General features: G+C 46.5%; 2 protein-coding genes across 2 annotated transcripts; both read right to left on the bottom strand.

Moving 5' to 3' along the window:
• Positions 1 to 19,928: 19,928 nt before the first annotated feature.
• CLAFUR5_13548 (Vegetative incompatibility protein HET-E-1) lies at positions 19,929 to 21,905 on the bottom strand (the record flags this gene model as incomplete). Its single annotated transcript, XM_047912696.1, has 1 exon — positions 19,929 to 21,905. One exon carries the CDS (start codon positions 21,903 to 21,905, stop codon positions 19,929 to 19,931), a length of 1,977 nt encoding a protein of 658 aa, XP_047768600.1.
• Positions 21,906 to 22,217: 312 nt separating this feature from the next.
• Positions 22,218 to 23,582, bottom strand: CLAFUR5_13547 (Riboflavin transporter MCH5; the record flags this gene model as incomplete). The annotated part of the gene is made up of 1 exon (XM_047912695.1): positions 22,218 to 23,582. One exon carries the CDS (start codon positions 23,580 to 23,582, stop codon positions 22,218 to 22,220), a length of 1,365 nt encoding a protein of 454 aa, XP_047768819.1.
• Positions 23,583 to 23,659: the final 77 nt, after the last annotated feature.

The following is a 23,659-nucleotide window of genomic DNA, read 5'->3' as shown; positions in this document are numbered from 1 at the left end:
AGGCCGGTGCGCGTACATCCCCCACGCGCGTTGAGAAACGCCCTGGCAGTCCACTTCTTCATCGTCTATGTCTTCCAGGTCATATGATGAGGCATTCAGCTCTGCTCCTCCTGCTGTGAAGCTCGCTACATCTCCAGTGAAGGGCTCTGGTCCGTACCGTACTGGTGCCTGCTTCTTCTTCTCGCGGTGGTTCAGGGATTGCACTGTTGTCGGTGTCTTATTCTGTAGACAGTGACCAAAGCAGTAATCCGACCTGAATGCCACCTCGCCTGTCTCCCAGAAGATGTTTGGGTTGTGCGCTGTAAGCCACGGCAGGCCAAAGACGATGTCGTATTCGAGGTCGGTGACGTAGCATAACATTTGCTCGTGATGATCGCCTATGACTACGTCTACAGGGGCCGCGTGTGTAATCTGCCGCGCAGTGGCCGTTCCATCTCCCAGTGTTAGTCGTCGGCTTTGCGTCAAAGGGATCAGGGGTATTGTGTATTTGCGTGTGAATTTCCAGTCAAGAAAGAGAGAGGTGGAAGCAGAATCTACAAGGCCTCGAGCCTTTCTCTGTTGTATCATTACGGGTAACACTATGTGAGGGTACACAGCTGGCTGTTGCTTATCCAGTGCGCATGCCGATATCTTAAGCTCCTCACTATAGTCTGTTACCGTCTCTTGCGTTCCGTGTCTCTCAATCTCATGCTCTTTCTGTCCTAGGAAGTTCGGGTGACCGCTGTCTACCACGCTTAGGCAGCGGTCGTGCCATTTCCCTGCCGCGGATCGGCGGCTAGGGAACTGAGGTTCGCGTTCGGATTCGGCGTGGTATTGCGTGGACGCGGTGGGCGATAGTCGCCATCGTACCCATACATTGGGCATTCAGGGTTGGTCGACACGTGAGAACCTGTACGGCAGCGGTAGCACTTACCCTGCTTCTTAAGGTCTTCGCGCTGCTCACGGTTGAGCGTAGGCAGGTTCTGTAGATGTGTCGGCAGATCCTCCTTCTTCTTGGTACCAGCGTACTGTAGTGGGCGCTGTACCAAGGCACCTGCTACACCGGCAGCGGCACTAGCAACTGCGTTGCCGTTGTTCTGGTTGTTCTGGCCGCCATTGCTGTTCGAGTTGCCATTGCCCCGGGGGCGCTCCTTCTGCGGGTATAGTCGATCTGTCTCGTAGAAACTCTCGTCCAGTGCGGTGCACTCCTCGATAACGTCTTGCATGCTGTCTAGGCGGCGGTCGACTTCGCGGTCGCCGAAGGTCTTGATGAAGTACTTGCGGTTCAGTCGGTTACGGAACAGCATGAGCTCGGTCTCATCGGTCCATGACATCCAGGCGCGCAACTTCGAGTAGCGGGCATGGAAGGCTACAAAGGTTTCGCCTTGTTCTTGCTTGCAGGTAGCAATGTCAACCATAGCCTTGGTTCCCTCATTGCGTGTGCCATATTGGCGTGTCATCCAGTCTAATAACTCTTCTCCAGTCTTGAACTCGTTGAAGGACTGCTGTCCAGGCACAGGGATCCTCGGCTTGATGCTTCGCTGAGGATCACCTTGTGTCCACCCATACACGAAGCGCAGACCATCTGCCTCAGTGCGGAAGGTTGCTACAGTCAGCTTTAGGAGAACACTGCTGTACCAGCTGTCGAAATTGGGGTCGTCATCGTTCTTGAAGTGCTTAGGGTCGGGCACACCCTTGCCGATCTCCATGCCGCGAGTGAGGGTGCGGTCAATGGTGAAGAGACGTTCTGGAAGGTCAACCAGTGGTGTCTGGGTGCGGGTGTTGCGCATTCTCGAGTCACGACTGTTGTTGGGTCCTGGTCGCGGACGGTCGTTGTCACGTCCTCGGCCATTGTCGCCACGGTCATCGTCGTCTCCATCGTTATCGTTATCACCACCACCGCCACCGCCCCCTCCACCAGCAGCTTCGCGATACCTACGCAATAGCTGCTCGAGTGAGGTCTCGCGTGGGCGGGAACGAGAGGGTCGGCGGCCTGAGCGGCCCCTACCTCCGTTCTGTGTGGTGTCTCCTGCCTCAAGCCGAGCCTTCAGGTCATCGACTTCTTGTTGTAGGGCCTGGTTCTTCGCCTCAGCATCTTGTGCCTTCTTCTTCTCCTTCTCGCAGATCTCGCTGAACTGCTTGCACAGGTTGTTGGCTTCCTTGTATTTCTTCCCCAGCTCTTGCAACTTAGCTGGGTCGCAATCCTTCTTGCTCTTGAGATCTGCTGCCATTTTCTGTGTGACAAGCTCTTCACTTCGCAGCATCTTGTAGATGCGGTCGTATTCGGTGTACAGCGTGGTGTACTGGGTGTTCTGGAGGTCGTTGGCTCGCTCCATTACATCGAGTTGTCTGCCCTTAGTAATTGCCGTGTTGACTGCTTGTAGCACGAAGTCGTGGGTGGTCTTCGGGTGTTGGGATGCAAGGGTCGTGAGGTTGTCTGGGGTGACATTCTGGTATTCGGATGCGAGAATGTGTTCTGCCTCGTCGAGTGATAGATACACCTCGTCTGGGTCGCCGCCTGGGTTCTCTTCGAGCTTGAACTCGAACAGTTCTGTAAAGTCAATCTCACCACCTTCTTCTCGCTCGAAGGCCTTCTGGTAAGCTTTATCAATCTCTTGTTGTAGCGCGACACCGGTGTCTACTGTGACCCGCCGGTTGTCGTCCTGTGTCTGACTCTGAGGAAAAGAGGAGAGGTCGGGGAAAAGAGATGTGCGCTGCTTGCTTTTGCCCTTAGGCTTAGGTGGCGGTCGCATGCCGCCGTTCGCTGTTTGTGAAGTCATGTTGTCTGGGTTCGGGGGAGGCGTGACGGTGCCTGTATCCTGACTGTCTACGAGCGCGCGACCACCTGCTGATGGTGTCGCCGCGTTACGTTCTCTAGGCATCTGCGCGCTGTGCGCCTTACCGTGTTCTGTGTTCTGATGCGGCTCTGCGCGTTCTCGAGTTCTGCGGTTCTGTCTGTTCCTGTTGTTACGCGTCCCTTACCTAGATCCGCGATCTGGGTAGTAAGGTAGAACAAACTGTAAGGGCGCGCGTACCATAGGGTCCGAATGAGATAGTTGTTGTTCTACGAAGCTACGAAAGAGGAGCGCGAGGCGCGGCGAAGTTATAAAGTAAAGCCAAGCCGCGCTAACCCGATGCAGAAGGTCCGCGGTTCAGCCGGGCCGACGCAGCTACAGTGAGGGGTCGCGGGCTGCCCGTGACACGTCGTATACCTTTATAGCAAGTCGATTTGTGATTATCGCGTCGCGTTTCGTGGCCTAGACAGCTAAGGTCAGTTTGGCCCCGTTTGAAGACAATATACGCTATAATAGTAGTTATATAGCTATATCTATAGAAGTGGTACAGTTCTTAGCAAAAGTGGCCCGCTCGGTAGTATAGCCCGCTCGGTAGTAAAGTACGTTAACTACGTACTTAAACTGCCTATATCTAGTAGTAAAGGCCGTTTTCTACTCGTCTCCTACTATAATACGGATGCGATTAAACGTAGCGATAACATCTAGCTTAGTAAAATATTACGCGCTAGTAATACGATCTAAGGTCTCTTAAAATAGTAGAATCGGGTAGCGACTCTTCGTCGTAAGCGCGTTTAGAGCTCTATAGTCTACGTATACTCGTAGCCCTCTACCCGGCTTTTTGACTATTAGAATAGGTACTACTACTAGATAGATAGATTTGTTATTCCCCTGTTCTAGGACCCTACTCGGCCTATATAGATATATATCTATTGTTATGTATAAAGGGAAACCCGAATAGGTAAAAACCCTTCCCGCCCTCGACTTCTCCTTATCTAGATTAGCTTTCCCTCTAAACGTACGTAGTCTATATCACTACCCTATTAGCCCCTACTCCTAGCTAGTCTCGTCGCGCTACGCCGTGTCCTCTCTTCCTATACTACTCCTACTAGGCGGTACTGTTCTAGCTAGCCCTTCTCTAGTATCTAGTTCGTAATACGCCGTAGGTCCTTAACGTTATTAAGAAGTGCCCTAATCGTCCGGTTTCTCGCCTTTACTATCTACTCCCCCCTTCCTAGCGACTACCTCGGATAGACGAGGAGTACGTACCGTACATTCTAGGAGTAATAGCCGTAGGGGTAGCTAGTATTCGTGTATTCTAGAACCTTCCTCTATAATAGGTACCCCTAGAGGCCGATATGTTCGCTTCGTAGTTAGGTTACTATACTACTCTATGCCCTCGTAAGGCGGTAGTAGATAAGCTTCGGGGGGGTATATGACCGCGGATTTCGTAGCTAACTATTCCTTAGGTTATCCCGCTAGCTAAGGGCGTCTACTATATCCTATAACCTAGTTATTCTACCTTTCCTTCTATAGTTGCTCTATAAACAATTTCTTACCCTCCTATTATATTGCTAGCTATTTGTCCCTTACCCGGTAGTTCGGCTCGTTTCCGGGTCGAATGCCCTTATACGCTAGTACTAATTCGCGGGCCCTTACGACTATACTAGCGATAACCTTCTATACTAGGTACTGTACCGACTTGCCTAAGTAGGAGGTCCGTAGTCCCTAGATATATAGGTCGATCGGCGGTATAGCGGTCTCGTACTTAAGTATTCTTATTAGTGTCGACTTATATGCCCCGGTGACCTTCCTTAGGCATTAGTTTTAGATCTTCGCTAACGGCGCGACGAGTCCCTTTAATAGGTAGGCCCTCTCGCCTAAGGACTATACTTAGCTACTATAGGTAAGGACTAGCCGTATAATAGCCGTATATAGAAGTCGTAACTACCGAAAGTCCGCCCCCTATATAGACGTAGTGAGCCTCTAGTATAATGCTATATTCTGTTTAGCTTTCCGTAATATTGCCTATACGTACTTCCTCTACCGTAGCGCCGGGTCTACCTATAGTCCGAGGATCCTAAGCTAATTTACCGGGTTAGTCGTATACCCCTATATCTAGATAGAAGCTTGTATATTATAGAACCGTGGCCGGCGCGTAAAGTATATTAGATTGTACTTTTCTAGGGTAAACCGAGCCCCGTACCTCCTAGCCTAGTCCTCGTAGATCTTGTACTTCTCTTCTAGTAGCCTATAGTTCTCCTTAGTCGAGGAAGACTACGCTAGGATGTTTGTGTCGTCTACGAAGCCGCTCGTAGCGGTGTTCTAGGATTCTAGGGCTGGGAGTAGCGTCGCTATAAAGAAGAGGAACAGAATAGGTACTAGCGTTAAGCCTTACGGGATTCTAGTATAGACTACTTGAAATAGGCTTCTATACTAACCGACTAGGATTGACGTACTACGGTTTTAGAGGTAGGACCGTACAAAGTTAACAAGCTACTTAGGGAGTCCTTTCGACCTTAGGATATAGAGTAGCCGCGGGTATAATACGTAGTCGAAGGCTCCCGATATGTCTAGGCTAAGTAAGGATACTACCTTGTCCCTATTCCTATACTAGATAGCCTTTACCTAAGAGGTGATAAGTTCTATCGCGGATAGCGTCGACCGCTATAGGCGCGTACCTATCTAGGTGTCCGGGAGTAGGGAGTACTCCTCTACCGCCTCGGAGAGTCTCGTTATAACTAGCTTCTTAAGCGCCTTCCTAAGAGTGTTAAGGAGCGCAATTAGGCGGTACGACTTCACCTACGTATAGTCTTCCTTCTACGGCTTACGTAGGACCACTGTCGTCGATTGTTTAAATGCCGTTAGGTAGTATCCGGTCTATAGGTAGGCGTTAAAGATCGCTACGACTACTAGGGCTAGTTAATCTCTACACTTCTTTAGTAGTTCGTTTAGGATTCTATCCGGCCCCGGGGCTTTCTTCGCCGGCAACTTCCTAAGTATAGCGGCAACATCTCCCTCGGACATATTCTATTAGACCGCTATACTAGGGGCTAGGGGAGTAGAGCTGTTTATGTCGCTTAGATTAGCCTCGACTAGGGGCGGGAAGGACTTACTAGCTAGTAGACGCGCCTTAGCCTCGGGGTCGCTAACCGGGCTACTAGGCGATTATAGCGCTAGGATAGAGAAGGAGGGGCCCTATATAGGGTCCTATCGGGCCTATTTCGCTAGCTTCTATATCCTCGCTAGCTTACCGGCGATTTCTTCTACTATAGCCCTCTAGCCGACTACTTTCTCCCTCCGTATCGTAGCTTTCTTCTATTAGTATGCCTCCCTATATACGTTCTAGGCCTCCTCGCTATAGCTACTCGTCTATACCCGGCGGGCTCTCCTTACTTCTCTTACTATCGTAGTGCACTTCGGCGTCTAGTATAGTTTAGACTATATCGTTAGTTAGGTAAGCGGAACGTAGAGTGAGGTCGCTTTTCCTCTTTCGTCTATTAACCCTTAGACTACCTCGTCTATCTCGTCTTTACTATTGTATTACTACTACGCGATCTAGACTAGCCTCTCGGAGTCGTCGAGGTATACCTAGATATTGGCCTAGAGGGCCTTTCCCTAGTTTAGCTTAAGGGTTCTCGCTAGTATATATTATATCTATATCGTAATAGAGGTCCTGACTAGTATATAGTCTAACGACGCCTCGAGTTTATGTTCGATCCTATAGTAGGTTACTATATAGTAGTAGCTATCCGAGATCTAGGAGAGGTCGATCGTGCCTTAGAGTCCCCCTCTCTTCTAGGTACCTAGGTCCTTCGGGGTATTAAGGGCAATTGCGTTGCTTGCTATTAAGTCGATTACTTCGTCGGCTATAGGGTGCGGCTATATAAGGCTTTCCTAGGAAGGGTAGTATATATTAAAGTCTCCTACTACAATATAGTAGCCTTGTCTCTTAAGCGCACTGTCTAGGTGTCTATAGACCCTAAGGTCGCGGCTAGACCTCGAGGCTAGCGGTTATATATATATGTTATGTATCTAAGTGCTACCTACGTAGAGGGAGGTAATATCTCCCCCGCCTTCTTCGTCTACGTAGTATACTACCTCCTATCCGGATTCTAGTATGTCCTTACTAATATAGAAGCACGTACCGGGTCTACCGTCGCTTCGTAGGCATATCGTATAGCCTAGTAACTTATAGGTCGTTAGCCTCTTATAGTACGGGTTAATCTATAGCTCCTAGATTACTAGGACGTAGTAGACGTACGGGTCCGCCTCGTATATAAAATAGTTCTATACTATATCCTTGCTATAGTTAACGTTATACTAGATAATACTAAGCGGATCGAGGCTAGTCATCGTTATTGACAATCATTTCCTCTATAATGTCCTATGTCCTATAGCCTAGCGCGTCCTAGTCTACGCGTATCGGTTATATACTAAAGGGGAGCCGGGCCTAGTTAGATTCCCTCGCCGTAACTAGTAGAGTACGTAGCCTCCCGTACGCCCTAGGTTATATATCCTTTATACTATCCTCGGCCCTAGGGCGCTTATACCCGACCGCCGCTAGCTAGTTCCGGTATAGACTAGCCTTACGGTCGCCGTAGAACCTTAGGGCGACGGTTCTATTTATAATTGCCTTGTTTTTCGCTAGTTTCCGCTACGGGCATTCCGCGCTATACGATAGGTAGTACCCCGGACAGTTCGCGTACCGCCTCGTAGCCGATATATAGTCCCTAGATATATAGTCTCCTATATAGTTCGAGTAGGCCTACTTATTTATGTACGTATAGGTTTAGTGTCTATACTGTTAGCATTTGAAGCATTAGAGGACACGGAAGGATAAGGAGTACTTTTCTACTATCTTAAGGCTATATTGCTAGATTAGGCCTTATTCTATTACTAGATCCGCCGCTTTCGCGTCTTATAGCTATACGATTAGCGCCGAGGCCTTCTTGCTTTCTAGCTATTTCCTATAGAGCCAAGTCGCCTTCTAGATTAGAGAGTTAAGAGTGACCGGGTTGTCCTCCTAGAGAGTACGTAGGTGACCTTAGTTAGTTAGGTCGAACTCTTTAGGCATGTCGTAGACTAGGATCGTAAATTGCTTCGTTAAGACCTTCGCTAATGCCACAACCTTAGATGCCTACTATAGCTATGCCTCTAGGTGCCTCCTAGTAGTAGTAGAGCTAGTATAGATCTATAGAGTACCGTTGGACTATTAGTTCACTACGACCACCCCTAGTTAATCAATTCGCTAGGCAAGCTCCTTGTTCGATAGCTTCGCTACTTCGGCCTAGTCTTCCTTTGCTATAATACGGATTATAACTATATCGTGCGTTAGGCGGGGGCCTAGTATCGAAGCCGCGACCGATACCTAGCTATAGGGGTGTTGACTCCGGGTGGCCTTATTAATCGCCTAAGACGTCGTCCTTGTTTCTTGTTGCCCTCGGTAATACGATAGGACTAGCGCCGTACGTAGCTAAGTGATTATTACCTATAGAGACCGGTATAGGAGCTGATCGTTAGTCTCTATACTTTTTACGTCCTCTATAAGTTACTACTAGTTGTCTTAGGGGAGCTTCGCCTATAGAGCCGTAGGCGCCGGTAGTGCCGTAGCCTAGGCTACTATTACCTAGGAGTTGCCTAATATAGCTAGGCACCTCCGCGGCGTTTAGGGCTATAGAGCTAAAGAAACAGGGTAAAGAGAACTTCAAGCTGTCTAACTTGAATAAGGTAGAACTCCCTTAATTCTAGGGGCAGTAGCCTACGTTTTAGGTCGTTAGAATAGCCTCGATAAGGGCTTTCGATTGTATTGTGTTTAGCGATAGCGCCTAATAGAAGTCTCTTTTTCCTTAGGTACTACTACTAGTAACACGCTTCTCTAAATAAAACCTTTCTTAAGTTAGTCGTCGATCCACTTCTTAATCACCTCGTTCTCTCGTATAGAGAAGGAGTATAGTCTTCGAAATAGCGGTGTCTAACTATTCTTTAGCTTAATCTTATAGTCTACGCTAGACCGTCGCGGTAGGACCTTGTCTACTTTCTTACGGCTAAACAGCCTAGCTATTTCCTTAAACTCTACTAGTAACAAAGGGATAGGATCCTAGTCTTTGTCCTTACCGTTTATAAAACGCTAATAGTCGTTAGCTAATATAGTAGAGGCGTTAAGTTACCGCTAGGTATAGTTACCCCGGGGCTCCTTCTATCTATCTATATTTTCTTAAGTATTAGTATCTACTAATATCGCCGCGCTACCTCCTAGTACTAGCTTCGCTCTTATACCGAAAGCCTTTAGTATATACGCGGATAACGGGTCTCGCGCGACTTACTTATTAGGATTTTCTTTCGGGTTAAATATCTATATTATATATACTTTATAGCCCTTCCTCCGGCTTATACGCCGAAGTGCTTCTATATTAATAGGCTTAATGTCGATCTCCGGCTCAGTCTCGACCTTTAGTTCTTTCTTCGTTCGACGCGCTAGGCGCTTAAGTATTTCAACCCTATTAGCGGGTAATAGCTAGCGGACATAGTAAGACGGTTCCGGTTTATCGTAGGTATCGACGGCATGTCGTATTACTACCTTCGTCGTATACGTCTCCTATACTACTATAGGTTCGTCTTCATCCTCTACGTAGGGTTTAGTATAATTAGATAGAGCTTAAGGTCGCGAACTCTCTAGTACTAGTATCTCGGTCTAAAGAACGCCTCTTAGTATAATACCCTTATCGTTAATAGACTATACGTATACTAGTTCAGTTCTAAGTATACAGTTCTGTCAATAATATAGTAAGAATAGGGTTATAGTTCCTAACGTATAGTAGAATATAGGTTAATGCTTATCGTACTAGAGACGGCCGAGGACTATATCGTATTCTAGTAATACGTAGTAGCTAGACCTAGTCTCTACGTAGTTACCGATCTGAATCTATACCGTTGTTCTATAAGTAATAAGGTTACTAGTAGGTCGGCTATCTACTAATATCAGCCCTAACGGATTAGGTAGCTATATTATATTAAGGTTATTCTTATACGTAAAGTCGATATTAAAGTACGTAGAGTTAGTACTATTATTATAAAGGGTTTAAGTAGGGATCTTTCTATTTACTATATATAGTATAACTAGATAAGAAGCTATTACCGGATTGTATTTATCTATAGAGTAGTTTATAGCTAGTAGGGAGTATACTAATATGCTTAAAACCTTGCCTCCCTTAGGAGGCCTATATTTATATTTATACTTTTTCTCGTTTTCTCGTAACTCTAACTCGTACGGTCTACTACGTATTACGCTTACGGAGTAGACTAGGCGTTTCCCGCGCCGCCGGTATTATTAGCGTTACTACTATTACTACCGTTACGGCGGTTATTACTTAGGTTATAGCCTAGCGTAAATAGGCGGCGGGCGACATCTCGAAGGGGGTACTAATCGGTATCGACACGGCGGTAACCTTCTTATTCGTATTTTAAGTACCGATTCTGATCGATATATTCCTAGGCGCGAGTAGTATCTAAAGGTTAGATATACTAAAATGCCTAAGGTCGATTAGTCTACTTAGTCTTAGCGTTCGGGTTAGTATTGTTGCCGCTACTACCCGAAGCCGTATCCTTCTTATCGTCGTTACCCTTAGTAGTCTTCTTATTACCTTAGGTCTTATTACTATTACCGGTCTTACCGTACTTAAGGTCGAACGCCTTAAACTTATCCTCGTAGTTATAAAGCGTAGACACGACTTACTTAAGGGTCATGTTGACTATGTCCTCGTTTATAATACGGTTATCGTAGCGCGAGTTTAACTTACGGAGTAGGAAGTCCTTCTCGAGTTTCTTTTCCTTCGCGCCGTTATTAAGGTTAACGATATCGGCGTTCTTACGGAAGGATAGGTAGAAGTTACTAAACTTCTCCTTATCACCCTACTATAGACTATTAAGCTTAGTTATAGCATTAGTATAGGTATTACGGGTACCGTAGCGCCGGAGTAGATCTTCTATTATATTATCTATAGAAGCGTACTAAGTAGTCGTGCCTTCCGTAGACTTAGTAAGACTAGGGATCTCTAAGTCGATATAGGTCTATATACCGTTCTTTAACTAGCTCTAGACGTTCTAAAGGGAGTCCTTTATAGTACCGTATTTAGAGGCTTAGAGCTTAGCTTCGGTAGTACGCTACTACTCTTAGAACTTAATATCGTCGCTCTTTAGATCGAACTTAGTAGGGGCCTTTAGCTCGTTAGAGGACTTGATACTAGTAGTTATGTCGGCGTCGTAAGTCGTATATACGGAGATAGGGTTACTATCTAAGTCGGTGCTCGGGCGATTCTTCCTACCCTTACGACTACCGTCCTTACGGCTATTCTTACGGCCCTTATTACCGTCGTCCTCGTCGTCTAATACGTCCGATAAATCCGGGTCCGACTTCTTCTTATTAGGCTTGCCTCTATTTTACCGACGCTCTAGTGACTCTTTAGACTCGGTTCGCTAAGGTAGTAAGTCTTACTTTTCCTTAGACCGGCTACGGTCTATCTCTTGCTTCTTAAGCTTAGTAATACGCTTCTCGGCTACTACGAGCTTAGTCTCGGTCTCTACTAGCTTACTCTCCGCTACCTTATACTACGTACGATATACCTTCTTTATATCTTTAGCCCTCGTAAGCTCGTCTAGGTCGATAACGATAGTATTATCGCGCTTAGCGAGCTCCTCCTTTAGTCGCGTAACCTCCTCTTCTAGGGACTGTCTAGTCGCCTATTCCGTATCGATTATATCCTCGAGTCGGTCTATCTAGTCCTTAGTATCTTACGCCTTACGGAGGTTAATACGGTTAGCTATATCGAGCGTAGTATTAAGTTTATACGTACGTCGGTAATCGGACTCGATATTATAGAGGATCTTATAGATCTACTAGGGATAGTTATTAACCGTCTTCTTGAACTTGTCTATATTTTACCCGTTTAACGAGTCGAAGGCTTCCTAGAAGTTGTCGATAGTGACCCTCCTCTTCCTTAGTACCTTAGTACCCTTATCTTCTATCTTATCCTCGATAAACTCCGCCCTATATAGGTTAGCTAAGTTTAGCTCTATCTCGATCTCCTCTTCCTTAATTACCTTAAGTTAGTCGAACACCTTCTTATACTACTTACGGTACTAGTTATTCTCGTCGAGGAGCCTGTTTACGATATCCTCTTTACGTCCTTAAGTCTATATCGCCGGGTTTACGCTATCGTTATTAGGTAGATCGGATAGTAGGGTAAAGAAGGATAATCTATTAAGGGACGCGCGATGAACGCGTCTATTAGTTTTCTCTATACTTACGCCTAGTACGCCGGTACCGGTCTGTCTCGCTATAATTACTATATTAGCTATAATCTACTTTAAGGTACGACTTAGCGAGTACGATACCTAATCTTAGTACTTCCTCGTATACTATCGCGGTTTCTATATAATCTCCCGAACATAGCTTCTCGTGTCTCTCTATACGTTAGTAATAATCTATTCGAAGTGTTATAAATAGGTATAAGTACGTAGTCGGGTAAGGTATAAGTCGAATAGATATTCTATCTAAGGGAGGCGCGGAGGGCGCGAGAGTTATATACGGGCGCTAAGCCGCTAGTCGGATTAGTTAGCGGGCGCGAGGTATAGATACGTACCCGCGGGTTTAAGTAAATATATATAGATACTTCCTCTTAGTAAGTCTATAGGTTAGGGTAAGGATAGCGTTATACTTTACGCCCTTAGTACTATAACTATCTAGTAGCTCTACTACGTAATCGAGTACTACCTCCTTATAGGTACCCGAGGGTACGGGTAACTATCGGAGTATACCTTAGTACATATTATAAAAAGCCTTAGATCGTATATATAGGTAACAATTCTTAACGTACTTAGCGACATCTACTACTAGACTAGGCTAGTAGTATATACGCGTAAGTAGGTCGACTATCTTCTTACGTATAGGATACCTAGCTAATAGAGCATCGTAGTGCCTCGCTATTAGCTCCGGATAAAGCTTATACGGTACGTATATACGTCCTTAGATCTTAATTAGGTTACCGTCTAACTTATAGTCGCTAAGTAAGATATAGCTAGAGCCTTCTAGGTTTTGTAGTAAAGTACGAGTATTATCGTCTAGGGCCTTCTTAATACCGTACGCTAGCTCGTCTTTAGTATAGGCTTCCTCGATAAGTTCTTCGATAGAGGCCTCGTTTACTTCGAGTACGTAAAGTACTAATTAATACTAGTCGGCCGTAGTACGCGGAGTAGTTATAGCTAATAGCTTTAAGCGCTTACGTATATTAGAAGGGAGATTACGTAGCTTTAATATAGCTTGCTACCTATATTTTATATCATCCTTATCGTCTATATCTTATCTACGGCGCGTAAGGCTATCGGGCTTTGTCCTAAGCTTACTAGGGCAATATTCTATCTAGAAGTCGAACCCGGATAGGAACTCGCTCTAGCGCGCTTATTGGCGGGTTAGCTACTTAGTCGTTATAAACTACTCTAAGCCCTTATAGTCGGTAAGAACCTTAGAGGGAGCGCTTATTAGCTCCGGCCTCTATTCCTCGAACGCTCTAATAATAGCTATTAGCTCCTTATCGTAAATCTCGTAATTATATTCTACTAGGTTTATCTTTATCGAGTAGAATACGATAGGATACAATTCATCGTCCTCTCTAACCTAAGATAATACGCTAGCTATACACCTATCTAAGGAATTAGTTTCTACGACGTAGGGCTTAGTAATATCAAAATGTACTTATACTAGGCGTTTATAGAATACTACCTTTAAGGTCTCGAACGCACTTTAGTAGTCTAGGCTCTATACGAAGGGTATACGATTCTTAAGTACGTTACCGCGTATAAGGTCGGTTAAAGGTATAACGATACCGGAAAAGTTATTAACGAACCCCCTATAGAAGTTAGCTAGTCTAAGAAAGGACAGTACATCCTTTAAGCTCTATAGAGTAGCCTAATTTATAATAGTCTAGACCTTGGATTTATCTGTCTAAATGCCCTTATTAGTAATAATCAGTCCTAAGAACTTAACGCTCTTCTAGAAGAAGCGGTACTTATAGACGTCTATAGGAAGTCGAGCGTTAATTAGATACTTAATAATAGTACGTACGTGTTTTACGTGTTCCTTAAATGAACTATACGTAAACACGATATAGTCGTCTAGGTATATAGACACGAAGTCGTCTAGGTATCTATATAATGCTTTGTTTATATACCTAGAACGCGCTTAGTACGTTATAGAGACTAAATAGCACTATAAGCTATTCGTAGGTGCTCTATCGGGTAGTAAAGGCTATCTTCTATTCGTCGCCTTCACGGATACGTAGCTCTTTAAATACTATAATAATGTCTAAGGTAGTAAACTACTATACGCCGCTTATACGAGCTAGGGTCTTACGGACTTAAGGTATCGGGTACCTATTCTTAACGGTGATAGCGTTAATAGCTCTATAGTCTACGTAGACACGGAGTCCTCTACCTAGCTTCTTAATAATAATGATAGGGCTAGCGATCTAGGACGTAGAGCGTCGGAGTTTACTAGCGGCTTCTTCCTTATCGACGTAGGCTTTAGTTATATCGAGCTCTAGTTTCGATATAGTATAAGGACGCTTAAAAGGTAGCTTAGCGCCTTTAACGAATTCAATCGCTAAATCTAATTCGGGGCGATAGGGAGGTAGGCCTTTAGCGATAGACGGGTTAAATCTATACTTTAGGTCCTTTAGCTATTAGAGTAGTAAGATTCGACTTCTTATATAGTCGCTCAACTCCGATTAAAGAGAGGAGAGCGGAACATCGACGAGGACTATTTATTTAATAGCCCTTATTAAGACGAGTAATCTACTTAAGTAGTAGCGACCCGCCTACGCTAGCGGCGGCGTAATCGTAGTATAAAGAACCCTAAAACTAAGGTTCCGTTCCTCTAAAGGTAGACCCTAGAGTTACGGAGTTACGGAGGACAACTACCTAATTAGGAAGCGCGACCCCGAATAGTAGCAAAGGATAGTAACTAACGAGAGCTATAGCCTTACGAACACTCTATACTAAGAGTCAAACTAGGGAATAGACTAAGGAAAAACCTAGGACATAAGCTAAGGCCTACTATATAGAAAGTAGAGGCTAACGACTAATAATATAGCGTAGACGACCCTATATACGGAGGCGGAAAACTTGCTAGGGGATAACGAACACCTAGCCCGGATATATAAGAACACTATAGTATAGCTACTAGGAGCGCTAAAAGCGCTATTATACTAAATCCCGAAGACAATCTAATAAGTAACATAGAAGGCAGTCTAGAGACTAACTATATAGGCAATAGTAGTAGTAGGTAAGAATTAACCCCCTCCGAAGGCAAGTAAGGCGGTACGCCTATACATTACTAATCCGGCGGAGAAACAAGAAATCGTAGCCCTAATAAGCAAGGAGATTGTCGACAGAATCGGCTAAAAGGAGGTAGTTAGGGCGAGGGTAGAGGCAATAGGCGTAGTGAGACTCTTTACCGTATAAGAGTCTAATAGACGAAAGCTAGAGACCTATAAGGAGTAGACTACTAAAGTCGCGAAGTTGGTACGAGTCTCCTACTAATAGTATACCGTTATTGCCTACGGGGTCCCTAGGACATTTAAGGTCGAAGACCTTCCCTACCTCTAAGTATAGAACTAGAACACCTCTCTAGGAGTACGACTAACGAAGGCGGTATAGCTATATAAGACAGTAGACTAAGAGAAGACATATTTATCGCTTATTATCTAGATAGAGATAGCGGAACAAGCTAACTAGATACTAGATAATAGGCTATTCTAGAACTATAAGAGAATAGACACGGAGATCTATTAGAGTAGCTATAGGGTACTATAATACTTCTAATACTAACAGTACGGTCATATCGCCCTAAAATACGGGGAGAAGACCCTAAGGTATCCCTACTACGTAGGCCTATACTAGGGAAGAGAATGCCTAAAAAAGGAGAGTAGGTATATATACTACGGTAGAAGGTACCTAGCGTATTCAAACTAATACCTAGCTAGAATAGTAGTATAAGAACGAGCGAGACAAGTAAGGATCTCTATACTAGCTAGGTACCCCTAACGATAGTAGGAGGGACCTACCGTATATAAGGGCTTCGAGCCGAGTAAAAGGAAGAGGGTAGAAGAGACGAATAAGGGAACCTAACCGTAAACGTATCTACCTCCCGGTAGGCCTCGACACCTTAACCGTGCCGCTAACGAACTAGGCCAAATACGAATCTTTAGGGCGCCCTAGCGGCCCTAGGGCTAGCCGGATAGCGGGATATAGGCTTAGGAGACATAGTAGGTTAGTACGGAAATGGACCTTACGGATAACGAATAATACTATACGACGACATTACTATTATATAGTATAACGTAAATAAAAGTAGGGACAAGGTCTAGCGCTACTTTCTATAAGAGCTAGATCCGCTACGGTACTACGTTATTACGGTATAGAAACTATAGATCAACCCCTACGTAGGACTCCTAGCTACTTATAATGACCGGAGATACTATACCGTAATCGCGGGCTAACGAGGCGTTATCCCGAGGATATATATATACGTAAGCAAGACTATAGACGTTGAGTCGTAGAAGGTTATACTACCGTAGTAGGGTAACCTAGGAGACATAACATCAATCTAGATCGACACGATATAAGGCTCTATCTAGATCTATAACGTTTATAACCCGCTACCGTAGAGTCGGACGAGTAGGGAACTAGGAACCCTCGCCTACCTAGAGCGGACCCTAAGCTAAGACACGAAGTAAGTACTCCTCGGCGACTTTAACCTCTACTACCTATAGTAGGGATTTCGAATTCACTCCCCCGTACGCGTTTCTAGGGGGAAGGCTACTAGATATAACCGTACGCTACGGAATGACCTTAGTAATACTAAAGGGAATAGAGACGTAGAAGGCTCGTATAAGTATAAGTACAATCGACCTATACTTTCTATTACGAGAACTTAAAGAGAGACTAGTCTAATGCCGACCGAACTACGCGCTAGAAGCCTCCTTAGACTATATCCCTATTTAAACGACGCTAGGGATAAAGGCGATAGAGGAGCTAGTAAGTAAACTACGCCGTAACTAGAAGAAGGTACGCTAGGACGATATAAGAGGCTTCCTAATAGCGAACCTACTATAGTATAGAGAACTCGAGACGACAGCTCAGCTAGATTAAGTAGCGGAATAGATTACCTCGGTTATATAGTAAGTAGCGGAACAATATACGCCGTTACTCCGGCCCTTAACGTAGTAGAAGGCCTTCTAGACCCCTAAATACTCTACGAAGGTAAAGTAGGCTAGAAGGGCAAGGCGACAGTAGACAAAGGAGCATAACTAAGAGACGTAGGAGTAATACTATCGCGCGACATAAGAGAAGAAGGCATAGATAAGACGCGATAAGCTATAGGACTAGAGAGCGACGATCGGGCTTATTATAGAAAACCCGGAACAGATATAGAGACTAGCTAAATAGGCACGACTACCTAAAGAGTAACAAACCCCTCACTTCCCTCTAATCGTAGAGCGCGAAGGGATTGCCTAGGCTACGTCCCGGGGTAAGGCAAAAGTATTAGCCGACCATTTCTTTTCGATATAAGTAGAGGTAGACCTTACGGATATTAACCCGAGCATATACCCGGAACCCCTAGACATAGATTAGGCGGTTAGCTCTAATATAGTAATAGGAGTCATAAGTAAGCTAAAAGGACAAAAAGCCCTAGGCCTAGATAGGATACTAAATATACTACTAAAAGAGTATAGAGAAGAGATCGCGCCGAGCCTTACTAACCTATTTACCGCGTACCTACGGCTAGGGTATTACCCGAAGCCGTATAGAGAGTCTATAATAGTAGTACTACGTAAGCTATAGAAGGAGGACTATACTTAGCCTGAATCGTATAGACTAATCGTACTTCTAAACACGATAGGGAAGGTCCTAGAAAAGATAGTAGCCTAGAGACTTACGTAGCTAGCCGAGGACAACTACGTACTCCTAGTAACATAGATAGGGGGAAGAAGCTAGCGATCGATACTAATAGTAATAGAGCTAATTACGGAGCAAATTCAGACCCTCTAGTACTACGGTAGGAACCGAGCGGCGTCCTTACTATCCCTCGACATCGTAGGAGCCTTCAATAACGTCTTATACTAAAGGCTAATACATATCCTATAGCAGAAAGGCATCCCCTAGTAGGTAACGACGTTCGTCTACTCCTTTCTCTAGGAACGGACGACATACCTAGTCCTAGGAAGGTATACGTCCGACCCGGTAAAGGTAGAGACTAGAATACCTTAGGGATCTACTCTCTCCCCTATCCTGTTTCTAATATTTATGTCTAATCTAATCCCCCTACTCACCTCTCCGCAAACCTTAGTATCGGGGTTCGTAGACGATATAAACATCCTAGCCTAGTTAGACTCGACAGAAGAGAACTATCGCCTCCTTAAAGATAGGTATAAGAAATGCGAGGAGTAGGTAAAGAAGTATAGTGCCCGGTTCGCCCCTAAAAAGTACTAACTTATACACTTTAGTAAAGCGAGAACATACTATAATATAAAGGCGGCGGTAAGAATCTAAGGCTACGAGACTAAGCTATTAGCGGAGCTACGAGTACTAGGGATCTAGCTCGACCTAAAGCTTAGCTAGAATGTATAGATTAAGAAAGCCTAGAGTCGAGCGCAAGTTAACGAAGCCTCGATAAAGAGGCTTACGGCGTCTATATAGGGAGCAACATTCGATAAGGTAAGGGTAATATATAAGGCGATCGTTAAACTAGCTATATTATACGGGGCACAGATTTAGGGTATAGGAGGCGTAGGCAAGCCGATCCTAAAACGGATAAAGCAACCCCTAAATAGGATATAGGTAGGTAACCTACGTAGAATACTAGGGGCATATAAGACAACGTTAATAAGCACGGTAGAAATGGAGACGGGAACACTACTAATTGGCCAATATATCCGGGGAATGAGAATTCAATACGCGGTAAAGACGATAGATTACCTAGTATAAACTACGATCTAGGGGGCAAAGAACAAGATAGAAAGCCGCTACCGGAGAGGGGCCGGACATAGGACAAGTCAAAAAGAGGATGACCTTACTACCTTTACGGCCGTATAGACAAGCACCGAATGGCTAGCACGAAAAGAGGAGGAGCGTAGGGCTCGCCAGGCCGGCGGGAGCAAGGCTAAGACCCAAAGCCTAGCGGAACAGATAGCGAGCTGCCTATAGGAGCAGGACTAGAAAAGGAAGTCCCCTAAGGCAACAGGCCCGATAGCACTCCGAGCCTTCTAGAGACATAATTACTAGCTATATAGGGACCTGATAAGGGCCGAAGCAAGCATAGCGATCCAAATTAGGTCCGAACACATTGGATTAAGGGCCTACCTGTTTAGGAGACGCGTACTGGACATCCAAAGCCCAGCCTACTAGTGTGGCTACCTATCGCAAAACCTAGAGTATATGCTACTACGATGCCCGCAGTGGGCGAGTGGCAGGGGAAATTGGAGGCACCAAGCGGAGAGGAGAGACTACAAGTCAATCATTAGGGACAAAGGCAACATTCGCCGAATCTCTTGGTGGATACTACAGCAGGGATACCTCTAGCAGTTTAGCCTAGCTAGCGAGACGGAGGAGTGTATGGACAAGAGGCGGAAGCTAGAGGGGTTGCAGATAGGGTAGTCATCAGGGCAGGCCCATGACACTAGCGTACCCTCAACAATGGAAATCTAAGACGAGAACGAGGGGGGAAAGACAGGCGGGAAAGAGGAGGGGTTTTCACCAACACGGTTTCCCCTCTATATATACGAAAACAAGATAGTATAGCTGCATAGGCCAGAGGGCACTACAACAGCTTAAAGAAATATCTATCTATCTATATTATCAAAGGGCGTGGAGGTTGAGGCGGTGAAGTGTGGTGAAGTATCATGAGTGGTGCGAAATCGAGAATATCTGTAAGCTACCTCCAACATCCGCCCTAATCTCCTCTATACATTGACGATGTACCTCGATAGACGCAAAACAGCCATGTTGACTTGGCTGTGATGCCTGCCTCACGGCGTTGTCAAAGCAGTGTGGCCTCCATCGAATGCATCAGCCGTGTACATTCAAAGCATCGAGGCCGCCTCACTACGCACCCTTAACCCACACCGGCAACCCCGACTCCTTCGTCAACGCCTCAACCTCCTCCCTCGAAGCCACATCATGAACATGCATAATCGCCACCCACCTCCCCGCCAGAATCCTCGTCTGCGGCGCAATCACAAAGCTCGAAGCATCATAAGTCCTCGACCCATCGTAAAGATGCACACCCTTGGCAGCACGATACTCGCCCCGACTCTCCTTCCTCATGTACCTATCCTCATGCTCATTCTGCACTTCCTCACGCATCAGCTTCTCGCAGTACCGCAGGAAGAGCCGATGAGTCACGGTAGTTTCTGGTTCGAGTTGATCGATGCGGAAGTAGACACGTCGCTTCTTTGGTCGATCTACGGGGCATGCGAAGGAGATGAGGAGGCGGCTGTTGACGATGTCGTGGCGTTTGAGGGCTATGGCGCTGATTATGTAGGGTACCTCTCCGTATGAAATTTCTGAGGGCCCCGGGCGTTGGTTACCGAAGTATTCACCGACTGAAAAGGAGAGGTTGGACGTGCTCCAGGCATCCTTCGGGTACATGTCGATTACTTCCCAGCGTGGGCCGTCCTTGGGAGGTGCCATTCGCAGCCAGATGTGGTTGAAGAGGTAATGGTCTAGGGCTTTGTGTAGGTCAGCTGGCAGGACCAGGTCATAGCCATGGGAGACGCCTTCACGATGTTGGGCCAAGAGTGGATCCTCGAGCACTTCTTGATCCCGGGCAAGGATCACTGTTCGCATGACTGGTTCCTGCTCGGCGCGGAGAGCATCAAGATGGAACGTACGACTTTCTGCCAGTGCCCACTCGCCGGTGACATTTCGTAGAGCATAAGGCGTGAGGTGAAGGGGCTCTGTCTTGTGCTCGATCTGAGCAGGGTCCGCTGAACCCATCAACATCGCCCTCTCGCTCATCAGCTTGAGGGCAATCACATATGTTACGTCGGTCTTATGGTAACAGTTGATGATTCCGACATAGTCTGCTGGCTCATAATCGCTGACATATATTGGCATGATTGGCATAGTGAGCTTCATGCCGACACTGGAGATTGTCTTTTCGATCGAGCTCTGCACAGCTTGCTTTGTCTCGTAGAAGATGATATCCCCGCATTGGCCGAAGAAGTCTGGCGAAGGTGTCAGCAAGCTCAGCCGAGCATCCTCGTCACGCTTGGAGATATGATTTTGATGAATGGACATTTTCGGTCGCTCCCATGCAAAGATGGAGAGGTCTCTACTGATGCGCACTATCTCTTCTTGTAGGCGCATGAAAGCCTGCCGACCTTCGCCATACAGCATCGGCATCGCTACGCCGAACAGACCCAGCAGTGAATAAGCTCGATCTTCGACTCTCGTCGTCTGACGTTCAGACGCCCAAGACATGCGCTGTGCGATACTGTAGTGATTTAAGCTCCTCACGGCCCTGGAATCCTGACTGATAGGTCCTGATATAAGCAGGCCTTGTGGAATGCCAGTGCGCTTAGCTATTAGCCATTTCAACTCGATCCTTGGGCCTGGGTAACACCAATCTCGTCCATAGAACGTAAGTAGCCCTGGCGCGATGAGCTCTTGTAGGGTCCAGCCACGGCTGAACCATCTGCTTTCGATAAAACCATCCTTGTCAGCAACGTCTCCCTTACCGAGACCGACATCGGGGAGGTACGCATAGCAGTGCGCTGCATTAGCATACCAGTCGAACATCGAGTCGATGGCCTCTTGCAGCTCTGCACTTGAGCTCTTGTCGATGCAGCAGGTATCGACCCAAGCCCATTTGAACCCATCTCTCTTTGCTTGTTCGCAGCACTTTTGTATCTTCCAAAAGCCTGCTTTGCGTTTAGCTGCCGACAGATGGGCCAGGTCTTGGAAGGTCACTTCGTCTTGTGCCCACGTATGCGACAGGATCGCATACTCATCTTGGTCGCCGCTTGGTTTGCCAACGAAGTTCTGGAGCTTCAGCGTGTCGACATCGATCAGCCACATTCTGATCAAGGCTGAACATCAACCAGCGACCTGACAAGCACATCGTTCACGGTATGCATTTGGGTGCTGAGTTTCGTGGAGGAAGAGCTGAAAGCAATGCGCCACTGTGGAGCACTTTCGTCGAAGCCGAGCTCGGCTAGACCGTCCGGAAGAAGCTGCAGGGCACTGCAATAGTGGTGATGTAGGATGCCAGCTAACCAAAGGAGGCGGCTTCTTCTGGTACGATCACCGAATCATGCGATATGTCGAGAGGAAGGCATTGTCGGTATTTCGACATTGCTCGGTGCTCACTTGAAAAGTTGATATACACCGCTAGACGATGGCCAGCCACTTCCACCTCCTCTCAAGCAGACACCACCTGCTCGTTGCGAAAAGTCCGATCGAAACGAACAGCATGACACAGATGAATCCAACCAGTGCCCGAGGACCAACACTCTGCACAAGCTCTCCGGATATCGGTATGCACACCAAGGTCGCCAAAGAAGCCACGAAGTACGAAGTTCCGAAGTATCTTCCGAAGTGATGCGGGCCAGACAGTGTAGCAATAGTTGCAGGCACCATCGCCATCCATGAACCAGTCCCGAAACCAAATAGCGCCGTGAAAGCGTATAATGCTGAAAGGGATGATGTGCCGAAAGGTAGCCAGACGACGAGAATGACGATCAGTGTGAAGACCATCATGACCAGTAAAGTGTTGAAGCGTCCGACGTAATCGCTGATGAAGCCTGGTAGAATTCTGCCGAAGCAAGAACTGCCATTCATCACTGCGATGAGGTAGAATCCTGTTGCTGCAGGGTAATCGGTACTGAGACTGGCGTATGTTGGTAGAATACCCAGGGATCCGAAGAGCACGACTTCGATGCCGAAGACGCTTAGAGTCAAGAACGTGAAGCTTCCGCTGCCGAAGAGATCCAGAGAGAAGATTTTCGCCTTCTTTGCATCGGGTGAAGGTGGAAACCGTGATCGCACTAGCAAGTTCGAGATGATGAGACATGCTGTGAAGACGAAGCCAAGGGTCCTCACAGACCATGCATAGCCATATCGAGGTAAGCAATGGCGCAGTACGAGCGGGATGAGAACACCACCGAAGGAGTTCCCGACCATTGCAACGCCAGAGGCAAGACCTCTCTTGACCTTGAACCAATGACTGACGACAGCCAGCGCAATCGTCGTCAGCGCCGCAGCAGCAGGTCCAGCTAGCAGTCCCAAGCACAGCATGAAATGCCAGTACAGCTTGCACTCCGCCAACAGAAAGATTGCGGCAATGTACGCAATACTCCCCACAAACATGATAATTCTAGGCCCATAACGATCGAATATTGGTCCGAAGCAGATCCCTAATGCCAGAGCGAGGTAGACGAAAACGCCAGAAATCCATCCAATGTCTCTAGAGGAGAAGCCGGCCAGTTGATGATACTGCCAGTAGTCTTGCAACGTGCCGATGCTGACCATGAGTCCAAAACTCGGAAAGAGCGCGAGGAACGAACCAGCTAGAACTACCCAAGCAGCTGCTTCTCCTCGATCGCCTGGGAATGTAGCTTCTGCATGATCAGGTGCGTCTTCTTGCGACACTTCCCGCGCTTCTTCAACGTCGTTGTTCTTGCCATCCATCCTGTCCTGCTGAGCCGAAGCCCGCGAAGCGACGAGGTGAATGACTGGATTGGCTTCGACATCCATCGTGATTTCTGTGGTCAGTGGCAACCGCTAGTGTGCACAGAAAGGAAGGACAGCAAAGAAGAGACTTATTATCCCAC

The sequence above is a fragment of the Fulvia fulva genome, chromosome 12 (genome assembly GCF_020509005.1).
Source record: "Fulvia fulva chromosome 12, complete sequence".
NCBI lineage: Eukaryota > Fungi > Ascomycota > Dothideomycetes > Mycosphaerellales > Mycosphaerellaceae > Fulvia > Fulvia fulva.
This window is presented reverse-complemented; position numbering and strand designations above follow the sequence as displayed.